We start from the raw sequence: 12,320 nt of genomic DNA on the forward strand, positions 1-12,320 counted from the left end.
TTGAAAGCTCCTTCCTCAGAGATTAGGAAATGCGAGATTAAGTACAGTCTGAAAGTGTTTAATTTGATCCTCTTGTGTACATGCCCATTCTGCTGTTACATGGTCATATTGCCAGTTTTCTGATGAATCTCCTGGTTACCCACTGCTCTGGTGTGTCCCATTTGAATGATGCTGCCTTAACAAGCTGGTCAATATTTTGTGTTACATCACTGGCCACTTCCAAATATCTCTGTAGAAACATAGAATGGTTTGGGCTAGAGAGGACCTTAAAGCTCATCTTGTTCCAATCCCCTGCCATGGGCAGGGACAGTTTCCACTAGACCAGGTTGTCCCCTCCAACCTGGCCTTGGACACTTCCAGAGATGGGGCAACCACAGCTTTTCTGGGCAACCTGTGCCAGGGCCTCACCAACCTCACAGGTAAGAATTTTTTCACAATATTTAATTTAAGTCTGCCCAGTGGGAAGCCATTTCCACTTGTCCTATCACTTCATAACCTGGTCCGAAGTCCTTCTCCAGCTCTCTTGGAGCCCCTTTAGGCACTGGAAGGGGCTCTCAGGTCTCCCTGGACCCTTCTCTTCTCCAGGCTGAACATCCCCAGCTTTCCCAGCCTGTCTCCAGAGCAGAGGGGCTCCAACCCTCAGAGCATCTCCATGGTCTCCTCTGGACTCACTCCAGCAGCTCCACATCCTTCTGCTGTTGTTCTCCAGAGAGCTCCACAGGTGTGGTCTCACTGAGTGGGGCAGAGGGGCAGAACCCCCCCACTCCCCTGCTGCCCACACTGTGGGATCAGCCCAGGGCACTGGGGGGCTCTGGATGCCAGTGCACACGGATGGGGTATGTTGAGTGTCTCATCCACCAACACTCCACATCCTTCTCCTCAGGGCTGCTCTCAATTGTCATGCTTTGATAAACTGTTTCAAAAACTAAAAGTTAAATGTGCAGTGGAAGTTCTAAACCACGGACTCAGCTTTTCCTCAAAGTTACCCGTGATCAGCCTCAGGTAAAAAAATATACATCACTGTCACCTCCTGGCTCTCACCCAGGCAAAAGTCTCTTGTGTTGGCTTGGAGTTACACCATCATTTTTAAAACAAAGGTAACCCTCAAGGAAAACAACCCCCAAACCAACCAAACAAAAACTCACAACAACCCAAACCCCACAAGTGAGAAGATCTAAGACACGTAGTAGAGCATTTTGGCAGCACTGCTGAGGGATGGATATGTGCTTGTTGCACCACTCCATTAGTATTTGTTACTTCAGTTATTGCAAGAAAACCCTACAGTTGCCAGCAGTGTGTGTGTGTGTGTCTATATATATACCCTTTTTTTTAAATCAAACCACTCTTCTGATTTTTCTTAATTATCTTGGTACACAGCTCATGGTATTCTGCCTTCATTTATGTAGATTGAAATCTCTATTCCCCCATCTGGGAGGCTTGTATCAGCTGTAATCCATTTGTGATTACAGTCCTCCAGGCTTTTTTCAGGGGCTGGTGTACATGAATAAAAGCAGGAACCTGTGACAGTGGTGCTGTGCTCCAGCAGCAGCAGCAGAGTTTGCATCATTAAAGAAGGTGTAGTGGGACTGAAAGGGAATCACGCTCTCGATATTGTCTTGATCTGAGCATTAGCTGAAGGGCATTTGAGTTTTCTTTCTTTCAGTGTGCCCCATGTGTGCTGGGAAAGGCAACACAGGGAGGGGGGTTAAATTGGCGATGAGAGATGTACTGTCTAACAGGGTTTTCCCAACATGGAGGGACTTTGTTCTGCCCCAGCAGTGGTTTCCTCCCCCTGCTCCAGGAAGGCGATGCACAGCAGGGCTTGCACACTCCAGCCTTTTTGTTGGAAGTGCTGGAAAAGCTCCCCTTTGACTTCTTGTACATCAAGTTTGTGGGGGGACTTCACAGCCATAGGATTTTTAGAGGGTATATTTGTCTGAGAAGAAGTTATCCAATACCTACATGTCTAATTAAAAATCACTGCGTGTTTATCCAGAGCCAGAGTTGGTAGCAAAGCTGGTTCAGCTCTGAGGCTGAGTGTTACTGAGCACAAGAGCAGGTTTTGCACAGTGAAGAGTCCCATCCTGCTTGCTGAATCTGAAGCACTGTAGCAGGATGTTCACCTATGTTTTTTCAGAAGTGGGAAAAAAAAAAAAAGAGAAACAAGCCAGAACAATGCAAAGGGAAAGCACCAGCAAGAGAACAGTATGTTCTTTGTAATGCTTTTTCTTTGGGGACATCTATTGCTGGCAATAAGATTAAATCACTGAAACCTTCCCTGAAGCTACATCTGCCACTGCCTACATTTTCCAGCCTCAGTAATAAACTAACATTTGCCATTGTTCCTTTCTTCTGGATTTCATTTCTTACAGATTTTAACCAGCACTATTTACCACAAGGCATTCAGCTCTTGCTTAAAGCCGAGACCTATGCCAAGTCCCTAAAAATATTCATAGCTCCAAAGAATCTGGTTTTAAATAATATCATTAAAAGTAGACAATATTAATACAACAGTTCACACTGAGTTCACGTGCTGCTGATGCCAACATGTAAAAATGATGGAAGAAGCTCTAGACAAGACTATCCTGAAGTGGTGAACAAAATCCTTTGTACCTTCTGTGTTTGGATTACAGGAGTAATTTTCTTATCCCAAAATGTTAATTTTTTTTTTTTTTTTAAATCTTTGTTATAGTCTTGCTTTCCCTGTCATGGAGTGCTGTACTTTCATAGAGGTGGGGATAGTGGGGTGGATTGTGGCTAACAAGGAATGGAGTGTTTGGGAAGGAGGATTCACACCACCCTCTTCTTCTGACAGGATGCCATAGTGATCCATGAAGTTTATGAAGAGGGGGCAGCAGCCCGAGATGGCAGACTTTGGGCTGGTGATCAGATTCTGGAGGTAAATGACTTTCTCTGTGTATGTTCTTGGTTATGTATACTTGTATTCCATGCAACGGGTTTCTTGTAGGGTAAGGATAGGTCATTGAGAAGGATCTATACTTGAGGCTTCCTTTCCGTCACTAAGAACATCCTGAAAAATTCATATTTCCTTATATATTCATATAAACTGAAGGTACAAATTGAGAATACATTAAATTTAATTGAGCAAGGCAGTTCTTGAATTACATAGTTCAGCTGTCATGTCCAATAGCTTAGTATTATTCATCTCTTTAATCTTTCATTCGGAGGCCGCCACTCAAGTATCTCTGCACTGCCTGCAACTCAAATATTGAGTGGGGCCAGCGTGGGGTGGGGAGGAGAGGGGGGATGCACCATTCCTGTGAGCATCCCTCCTAGCATCCCTGCAGAAGCCACCAGCTCCCCCAGGCCACGCTTCATCCAGCTGGGGAACACACAAGTGAATAAATGTGGTGTTTTTCCCTCAGCCAAGCGCAGAAAAAGTGGAGGGAAAGGGTTAAGAGAGAAGTGTTGGTCTGCAAATGAAACTTGCGTCAGGCAGGGGTTCAGTGCAGCTGCTCAAAGCTCTGCTGTCAGCTCAGGACAAATTCCCAGCATGGCCATTAAGGCTTCGGTGTGTAGGGTTAGAAAAATAGCGAGGGGTACTTGGGGACTTGTCTTTACAGCTCTTGCACTGAAAATATTTTTGTTAGCGTTAAGGCTGAATGTTGTTTTCGTTTTATAAATAACGGTGTATTAACAGAGCAGGATAATTAGGGGGTAAAAATGGGGCAGGTTAATTAATTCTTCTCTGGCCAAACAGGAAAGTGCTAATGTTTGTGGGCCATAATATTGTTATTGTTTCAGCTTTTAAAAGCTAGATTAATGAATCAAAAAGATGACTCTGAATTAGTTTCAGATTAGTGTGATAAAGCACATATAGATGCCTGTGTCAAGAAAAGAGTATCAATGCAGTATATAAATAAGTATGTGCAGAATTAGTACAAACAATGTAATTACTATAGACTAGGCTTAATTATCTTAATGTAAAATTAAGTACATTTGTAACTTTGCATATCTAAAAATACCGAGAAATATTTTCATTACCTTAAAACTTATGGAAGTGGATTAATATTGTATGGTTCTTCTGTTACAGTTCATGCTACTTCCTAAAGAGAAAATGTTTAAGTATTGATACATTTTGGTATTAAGAAGTAAAAGATTATTTTGTTGACAGAATATTGGCAAACGCCTTAAAAGGCACCCATGGATCAGTCTTGGCAAAATTAGGAGATCAAGTTTCAAGTTGCGATAGTTTTTTTTTTAATCCTTGAACATGTATTGAAGTAGAACTTCTTGTTCTGTCTGACATTACTAAAATGCTGAAACCTTCTCAGGTCATGGTAAGGGAAGTGTTACTGGGTGCTCCAGGAGCGGTCTGGTGTGCCATCTATTGGATAGAAAGGAAAATCACCATTTAATACATCCTGCCTGGGCTTCTCCAGGGCCATTTACTGCTGGTGTTTCTGATTCCTTCTGGTTTTGTCTCGATGCTGTTGCACAGCCAGGGGAGAAGGAATCTGAGTGGTAAAGAGACACAGGGAGCTCAAAGGAGTACATCCTACTTTGTCTTGGTGTAGAAAGAAGCATTGTTTGAGATTCCAAAGATTTGGGGTTAAAAAGAAGGGAAGAACACCCACAAAACTTCCAAGCCAAAATGTTTTGATTGTTGTGATGTACTCCAGGCAGTTGCACAAAGCACCGAACTCACACTCTGTAGGAGATCCAGGATCTCGGCCCTCTGGAAATGGGAGCACTAAATTAGAGCACCAGAGGGTGTCAATTTGACAAATTTGTGCTGTCACACAAGGGTAGGGTGTGATGAAAAGATCATTTATACATGTCATTTGGAAAGCAAACACTGATTATTTCAGGTGAACGGGATCGATCTGCGGAATGCCAGCCATGAGGAAGCAATCACTGCGCTCCGACAGACGCCCCAGAAGGTGCAGCTGGTTGTTTATAGAAATGAAGCACATTACAAAGATGAAGAAAACTTAGAGATTTTCTATGTAGATATACAAAAGAAAACAGGCCGAGGGCTGGGGCTCAGCATAGCTGGGAAACGGTAAGAGCAGCTCTGATCCAACAGCACTTCAAATGAGAAATATTTTGCTTTTTGAATTACTGTAGCCATTCCAAGTGGAATATGAAATAAAGGGAAAACTCCATAAGAAACTGAATTTTGTATCTAAATGTCTTCAAGGATGCAGTGGGGCTGCGGTTCTGCCTCTCTGTCAGAACAGTAGACCTGAGCAGTGAAGGCTGCAGCTGCCCAGGAGTGCTCCCAGCGGGTGTCTTTTTTGGAGGGAATGTGGCCACGTGCAGAGCTGGGAGCTCACTCTTCTGGTGACATCAGCATAGCCATGTCTGAGGGTTGGAGGCCCTAACCATGGCTTCTCTAGTTTCAAAATGGGGAGAGAAACATTCCTATTTCTAAATACCAGGATGTGCCTTTGCAGATGGATATGTAAGTTAGATTTAGCTCCTACTTGGAAGTTAGACCCAAATCCTGAGCAGCAGTGACTGCGTAACACTGCAGAGAGCAGTTCTGTGAGTACAAAGCAGATCCTGAGACACAGAACCACAGAATCATTTAGGCTGGAAAAGCCTCCGAGATCATCAACCTGTGTCTGATCCCCACCTTGTCACCCAGCCCCGAGCACTGAGTGCCATGTTCAGTCATTCCTTGGACACCTCCAGGGACGGTGACTTCACCACCTCTCTGGGCAGCTCCTTCCAAGTCCTAACCATCCTTTCCATGAAGAAATTCCTCCTGATGTCCATCCCAAACCTCCCCTGGCACGACTTGACGCTCTTTCCCCTTGTCCTGTCACTTGTTGCCGGGGAGAAGAGGCCGACCCCCACCTGGCTTACCCTCCTTTTAGGTAGTTGTAGAGAGGGATATGGTGGGAGGTGGCAGCAGCTTAATAAAACATGGCTTTACTGATCTGTCTCTAAACCATTGCTATTAGGTCACTTGAACCAGAGCCCTGATAGTTTTAATCTTTCTTTGCTAAAAGAGATTATGACATGATACTCGTTCAGTGTCAGTGTGTAAGAGTCTTACGATTGCCCTCCTGTATTGCCAGAAATAATTGACTTTTGCAATTACAGATCATCATGTCGTTATCCCAACTGCCTGTGGTCTGTAAAGTTTCCACAGCAGTTTTTTACAAGAGTGGGGATGTTTAACCCAGGTGTTGTGAGCAGATTGCAGGTTGGATAATTAATTTAGCTTGTGCAAATTGCCCTGCAGATGGCAATTGCAGTCTCCAGCCCTCCCACCTTCACTTCTGTGCTACTGCTGAATGCTTCAGAGTGGGGATTTCCTCCCTAGGGTAGCCCAGTTTCTGAAGTCAGTTAAGTGATACCCTGGTATAACTCAGGGTGTGAAGTGTTGTGTCCTTCAGGGTGTAAGATACCAAATGCCAAACTTTGGAGCTGGCACCAGCTCATACCATGGAATCAAAGAATCATTTAGGTGGGAAAAGCCCTCTAAGGTCATTGAGTCCGACCTGTAACCTAACATTGCCAGGTCCACCACTAAACTGTGTCTCATGAGATAGTTCAACTCCATCTTAGACCAATCCTTGACTTTTTATTCATGTAAATGGTGTTTTTCATGAATTTTTATGTATCCTACAGTCAGAACTAACAGTTGAAGGGGAAAGACAGCATTAAATATAGCACAACATGCCATGGTTTTAAAACTCATCGGTTTTTTACATGGTTGAATGGGGTGTAAAACTAGTTCTTCCTCTGCTCACAGGTTTCTTTTAATGTCTCTTAAATGCAAGTAATCTAAATTGGTCTCCCAAAGAATATTGGATTGTGTAATTAGCCATATGCTTCTTGCATTGTTAGAAATGGAAGTGGAGTGTTTATCTCTGACATTGTTAAAGGAGGAGCTGCAGACCTAGATGGAAGATTAATTCAAGGAGATCAGATTTTGTCTGTAAATGGGGAGGATATGAGAAATGCCTCACAAGAGACTGTTGCCACTATACTTAAGGTGAGTACAGAATACATTTTAAGTATTGAATTGCAATTACTGACACTGTGCAAGGTAATTATCCTGAAGTGCTATTTACCATACACAGGGCAGCTCCAAGTGATTACCGAGACAGGAATTTCATCTGAAATAACTGGGACGTTCATTTAAAGTCACTTTTCTGTGTATTTCTAGGAAATGGATGATATGAAGCAGGAAAACAAAGACACATTTCATGTTTAGGCATTTATTTGAAAATGCAACTGTGTATTTCATGTGTTAGGAAAATATTTGGAAACCAGAGAGGCAATACAAACCAGAAATTAAATAAATGTCTTTGGCTTGGCTGCAACTATAAAATGACAGCTGAAATCCGTTCCTGCACAGCTTTCCATCTTCCAGGAGTGATTTTACACTAAAGTTCTGGGAGAAGTTGCTTTTTTCCATTAAAAAGCACATGGCTGCTTGGTCTGGGGAAGAGGGCTGGGCATGGGATGGCCATGAGTGTCTGGTATTAGATCCTTGTACAGCTCCCAGCCCTGACAGCCTTGTGGGAGCAATGCTGCAGATCCATCTCTATTCTGAAGTGTATCTGGAGACAAGGGCTTCCCCCCTGCCATTACCACCAGTGTTCCTGCACGTGATTTCTTTCATTCTTGAATGGAAAGGCTAATTATTTCCTTGCTTTTTCCATTCAGGGTTGGTACTTGTCCAAAAATTTACCTATTTAAGAATAGGAAATCGGTGATACGAGGGTATATTGTTAAGTTGGATCCATATGGGTTAAATTCACCCTTTTCTGCAGCATTTTTCCTCTGAAGGGGTTTTCAAATGTCTGTTAAAGAGCTTGGGGCTTTTTGTTTATTTTTACTTAGTAATTGGCCATCTACAGTTTGCCAGTAGGAAGATCCATACTACACTCAGCAACCAGGATAAACCTTCAGGATAAACCTAAATCCACTTTCTGTATTGTCTAAAGACAAATGGTCATGTTTTGAGCATTCCTTGTGGTTTTCTTCACGGACTTGTGGTGCTGAATATAAACATATTCCTCTCCAGGAGAGCATGAAGTATTATATGTCTACTTAAGTTGTATGTTGTGTGGGTTTTTTTTTCCAAGTGTGCCCAAGGCCTGGTGCATCTTGAGCTTGGGAGATTGCGAGCTGGATCCTGGCTGTCATCACGGAAAACATCCCAAAACAGTCAGGTTAGTGACAAATTCCTATGTATAAAATGGAGCTGTGAAGGGCAGAGCACAGGGATGGTGCATGTGAGGCTCAGTCCTTCCTCAGACACTGCCGAGGACGGGGAACAAAATATTTTACCGCTGTAATTTTCTGTACTGAACTGCTGCTGAAATGCTGATTAAGTAGAAGAGCTGGTTAATGGTTTAAGGAGTGTCTTCCCAAGACACACCAAAAATCTGTAATATCTTTCTCAAATGATGATGCCCAGAAATTTTTTTAGACCTGTGAAAGCTTCTTGAATGTATTTTCTGCAGCTGTTTTGTCAATCAAAATGAGTTAATGAAACTGAACTGTATCTTTGCCTATCTTAGGGCAGAACCACATGAGAGCTGCTTTCCTCTCAAAGAAAACACAGAGCAATTTCCTGCTTCACTTGCTTTTTACCTGAAGCGAGGACAACAATTCATTTTTCAATCAGAGCAGGGCTTTTCCCCTCTCCCTGTGCCCCCCAATCCTCTCAGACACCGATATGCTGGTATTAAAGCTGGAGTGCTGCAAGGGAGAGAAACAAGGCAGAAGGACTTAGAAAACTTTTTAATGGATTTTCCTTCCAGAGACCAACTGTTTTGCCGTTATATTTAAGTTGCCAATGTCTGTGAGAGAGACACTCTGTGGATCACAGCAGAGTGATTGCTGTGGAGGATTTTGGCTCCTCTCTGCCCTAAGGGGAGCAGCACTTTGAGGGGATATACAACTTCTAAAAGAAGGACTTGGTTTTGGAAACAAGGAGGAGCCATAGGAGGCTCAGAGGGGATGTAAGTTAAAGCAGGAGTGCTTTTAGGGAGGTCAATAAAAGGCTTGTCCATGAACAGCCCAAAAAGGTGCCAAAATCATCATTGTATGTCCGTGATTTCTTCACTTCCTAAAGGCCAGCACTGATCCAGGCTGCTGTTTGGGGTTGAGGTACCAGGAGGGGCTAAAGCCATGTGGGAACAGCTGGGCTAAGCCCAGCTTTAAAACTAATGACTAAATAGCATTGGAGAAACATCTGTCTGCACTGCATACAGCAGGCAAGGAGAAATGAAGGAACAGAGGCAAATGGTACTGATTGCATTAAGTAAAGACAGCAGTTGAGTATTACTCTTTTTTTGGCCATTGTATCAGCATGGAGGCTAAGTAAGATCAAAGTAATCAAAAACTGACAGTTAAAAATGATCCACCTAGTAAAAAGCTCATAGGTGAAAGGGAAGCAGAATGCCATAATATCTAACAAGGGTTTAGGTAAAAAATCAGATCAAATGATGTCATCCCCCTTTTTTGTAGCTTAAGAAGCTTTTGCAGGAACCTGGTAATTCCTGTATTTCTTTCGATACAAGAAAACTTAATCTTCTTGATGCAGAGTCGTTTGAGAACCGTCATCTCACTGCTCCAAAGTGACTTGGTGATTTTGAAAACTGCATAAATGTTTCTCAGCAAAACCCTTCCAAGAGTTATAAAAATCTTGGCAGATGATGCAGCAAATCAGCTTGAATGATTTGCACAAGTGCAAGCGCTGTTTTGGAGCTGCTGGCCAAGAGCATCCAGAACTTTTGTCCTCACTTGGCTTTTTTCTTGGTCCATTGCATACCTTTAACAGGAGAAATAGAAGCCTTGTGGTGCAGGACAGTGATTTCTTTCACGCGCGTTGCAAATGATGTTAACTGGGCCATGAATTGGCAACTCGAGGTGGAAATTGTGCTCTGCCTGGTGTTTGTCACTGACAGCTGCACACTGGTCAGTAGAGGAAAGTGCTTGCCAGAGCTTTTGATTCACCGACTAATGCGTTTAGGGGGAAAAAACTGCTGTGGGTGGAGAAGGACAGACCACATCTTTTGTTTTGTACAAGACAGCATGGCTGGAAAGATCTGGCCCTCAGTGAAACTTGTGGTTCAGATGCACTTCCTAAATTGATAATTATGTTTCCTCCAGGGACAGAGTCTAAAGATAAAGCCAGATAAGGAGAGAGGGAAAAGGGGGGCTGGAAATAGATGGCCAAGAAGGGGTAACATGAGAAAGCAGCTCTCTTTGGAGGTTCTCCCTTTGCAACGTGGCATGTTCTTCTGGAAATGAGAGTAGGTTCTTGGGCAAATGAAAGGAGCAGGGGCAGTTACAGTATATTCAACTAAATAACAAAACCTGTAGATTTCTGCCATGTAACAAAGTGGGTATCAGTCTTATTCCTACCTTGTGTGAGAGAGGAAGCTGTTTGGTGTCCTTCTGGGTGCCTCGTGCATGCAGGTGAATCACAGGGAAGATGCCCATCATCTCCCCTTCTTCTCAGGTTCAGAGATACCCTGAGAACAAGTGAAAGAGGGGAACAAGCACTCCAGAGCTGACCTTAGCAACACAGGCAGTAGGTGTGCATGTAAGGGAGTGAAGCACCATAGAGTCATGGAGGTTGAAAAAGACCCTTAAGATCACTGTGTCCAACCATTCCCCCAGCACTGCCAAGGCCACCACTAACCCATGTCCCCAAGCACCACATCTGCACATCTTTTAAATCACCCCAGAGATGGTGACTCAACCACTATGGGGAGATTTTGGTAGGTTTCCCCTACCAAAGGGGTTTGCATTTGCGTGGCCAATGTGGTATTTCCAGTCTGGTTGGCAGGGAGCACAGCTGTGCCCGTATGTTGCAAGATGTGGTTTAAAGTTAACATTTGTGTTTGACTCAGAGGTTTTTATTTATTTTTAACTTCAGGCGAGCCAACAGAGTGTCCACAGCCACTTCCACCCCGCTCTTGCTCCAGTCCTCTCCACCTTACAGAATTTTGTCAGCACAAAAAGATCTTCAGCAGACGTGTCTCAGAGAAACTCAGGTATAATCTGGGCAGCTGTCAGAATAGCTGTGTGTTATTTGCTGTATATTTGGGCTGCTTTAAAAGCAAAACTGAATACTTGAACCTGGTTTTCCTGCTCAGCCTCCCAGAAGACATCCCACTGATGTTTTAAGACCTGAACACTTTCCAGCAGATGAAATTATTTTTATGTCTACTAGAGGAGTAATGGCTCCTCTACTTTAAGTGCAGAATTCCTGTGCCCTGCTATTCCCCGACGCCCTTGTCAGAGGCTTAGCACAGGCACAGTTCTCGCATTAGAAACAGTTTTCTCAGGGAATAAAGCTGCCACCACTTCATTTATACCTTTGTTGATCTTGAGTGTATGAAGGGGTGTTTTGTAATGAGAAAGTCACAATGCCCAGTTTGCAGTTTGCAGATTTAGCAAGTGTTAAATCTACGACCTACGTTAGCTTGCGGAGAGCCTGCTCCAGGAGTTGGGAATCTTTGCTCGTGTCTGACTGTGAGCAGAAGACATTTCTTCTGGCACTTTGCAAACACTGGAGGAGGCTGGTGGCTTTTGGGCAGCCTTCCTTGTGCTGTTTGAAAAAGCCATGCAGCACTGAGAGGGCACGTCCTCATGCCCTGATTTGGGGTCCCCAGGGTTGGGCTTCCCACTGCCACAAACCTTGGCAGTCCTGCCTTCTGCACCCACAGCAGGGACACCTGCATGGCCGTGAGGAATGCTGACATGGGGTAGTAAAAATCATGGAATTTTTGGAGGAGACTAATTCTGCCTGCCTTCTGAAAGGCACTTAAAATAGGTTAATTAAAGCTAACACAAGTAGGGGGTGGTGTAGCAGAGCTCAGGGCCTGATCAGCTTGTTGATCTGTTTAGTCCTGGTTTAAACAATGCCCCTGAAGGTTTTTTTACTTTCTTTTCTTTTCCCTCCTCCCTTTTCCCTTCTCCTTCCTCTTTTCCATTTCCCCTTTCCCTTTCTCTCTCCTTTCCCTTTTTTCTTCCCCTTTCCTGTCTCCCTTTTCCTTATTCCCTTCCCTTTTTCCTTCTATCTTTTCCTTCCCCTTTTTCCCCCCTTTTTCTTTTCCATTTTCCTTCCCCTTCTCCTTCCCCTTTTCTAATATTCTGAGTACTTTTGAAAGCCCTATGACTGGATATACACCAGCCAGACTTCCTGCCTGTCTATTATTTACCAATACAGCACAAAACTGGAAGAGGAAATCAATGGAACCACACCAGTCTCAGAGCAGCCGTGTGCCCTTTGTGCAGGAACACTGTGATTTAGGAATAATAAGCCAATCTTTAATTGAGTGAAGGCACAATGGGGCCCTTCTCCAGGCTGGCAG

General features: G+C 43.7%; 1 protein-coding gene across 4 annotated transcripts in view; it reads left to right on the forward strand.

Annotated features, from left to right (window-relative positions):
- PATJ (PATJ crumbs cell polarity complex component) overlaps positions 1-12,320 on the forward strand; it is a 148,993-nt gene that overhangs the window by 125,391 nt on the left and 11,282 nt on the right. For all 4 annotated transcript variants that reach the window (XM_050306309.1, XM_050306306.1, XM_050306308.1 and 1 more), the window contains 5 exons: positions 2,816-2,899; positions 4,833-5,026; positions 6,826-6,973; positions 8,073-8,159; positions 10,880-10,997. In XM_050306309.1, the coding sequence (XP_050162266.1) occupies positions 2,816-2,899; positions 4,833-5,026; positions 6,826-6,973; positions 8,073-8,159; positions 10,880-10,997 (631 nt within the window). The remainder of the gene's footprint in view (positions 1-2,815; positions 2,900-4,832; positions 5,027-6,825; positions 6,974-8,072; positions 8,160-10,879; positions 10,998-12,320) is intronic.

This window comes from Myiozetetes cayanensis, unplaced genomic scaffold (assembly GCF_022539395.1).
Source record: "Myiozetetes cayanensis isolate MyiCay16 unplaced genomic scaffold, myiCay2020 scf12, whole genome shotgun sequence".
Classification (NCBI taxonomy): domain Eukaryota; kingdom Metazoa; phylum Chordata; class Aves; order Passeriformes; family Tyrannidae; genus Myiozetetes; species Myiozetetes cayanensis.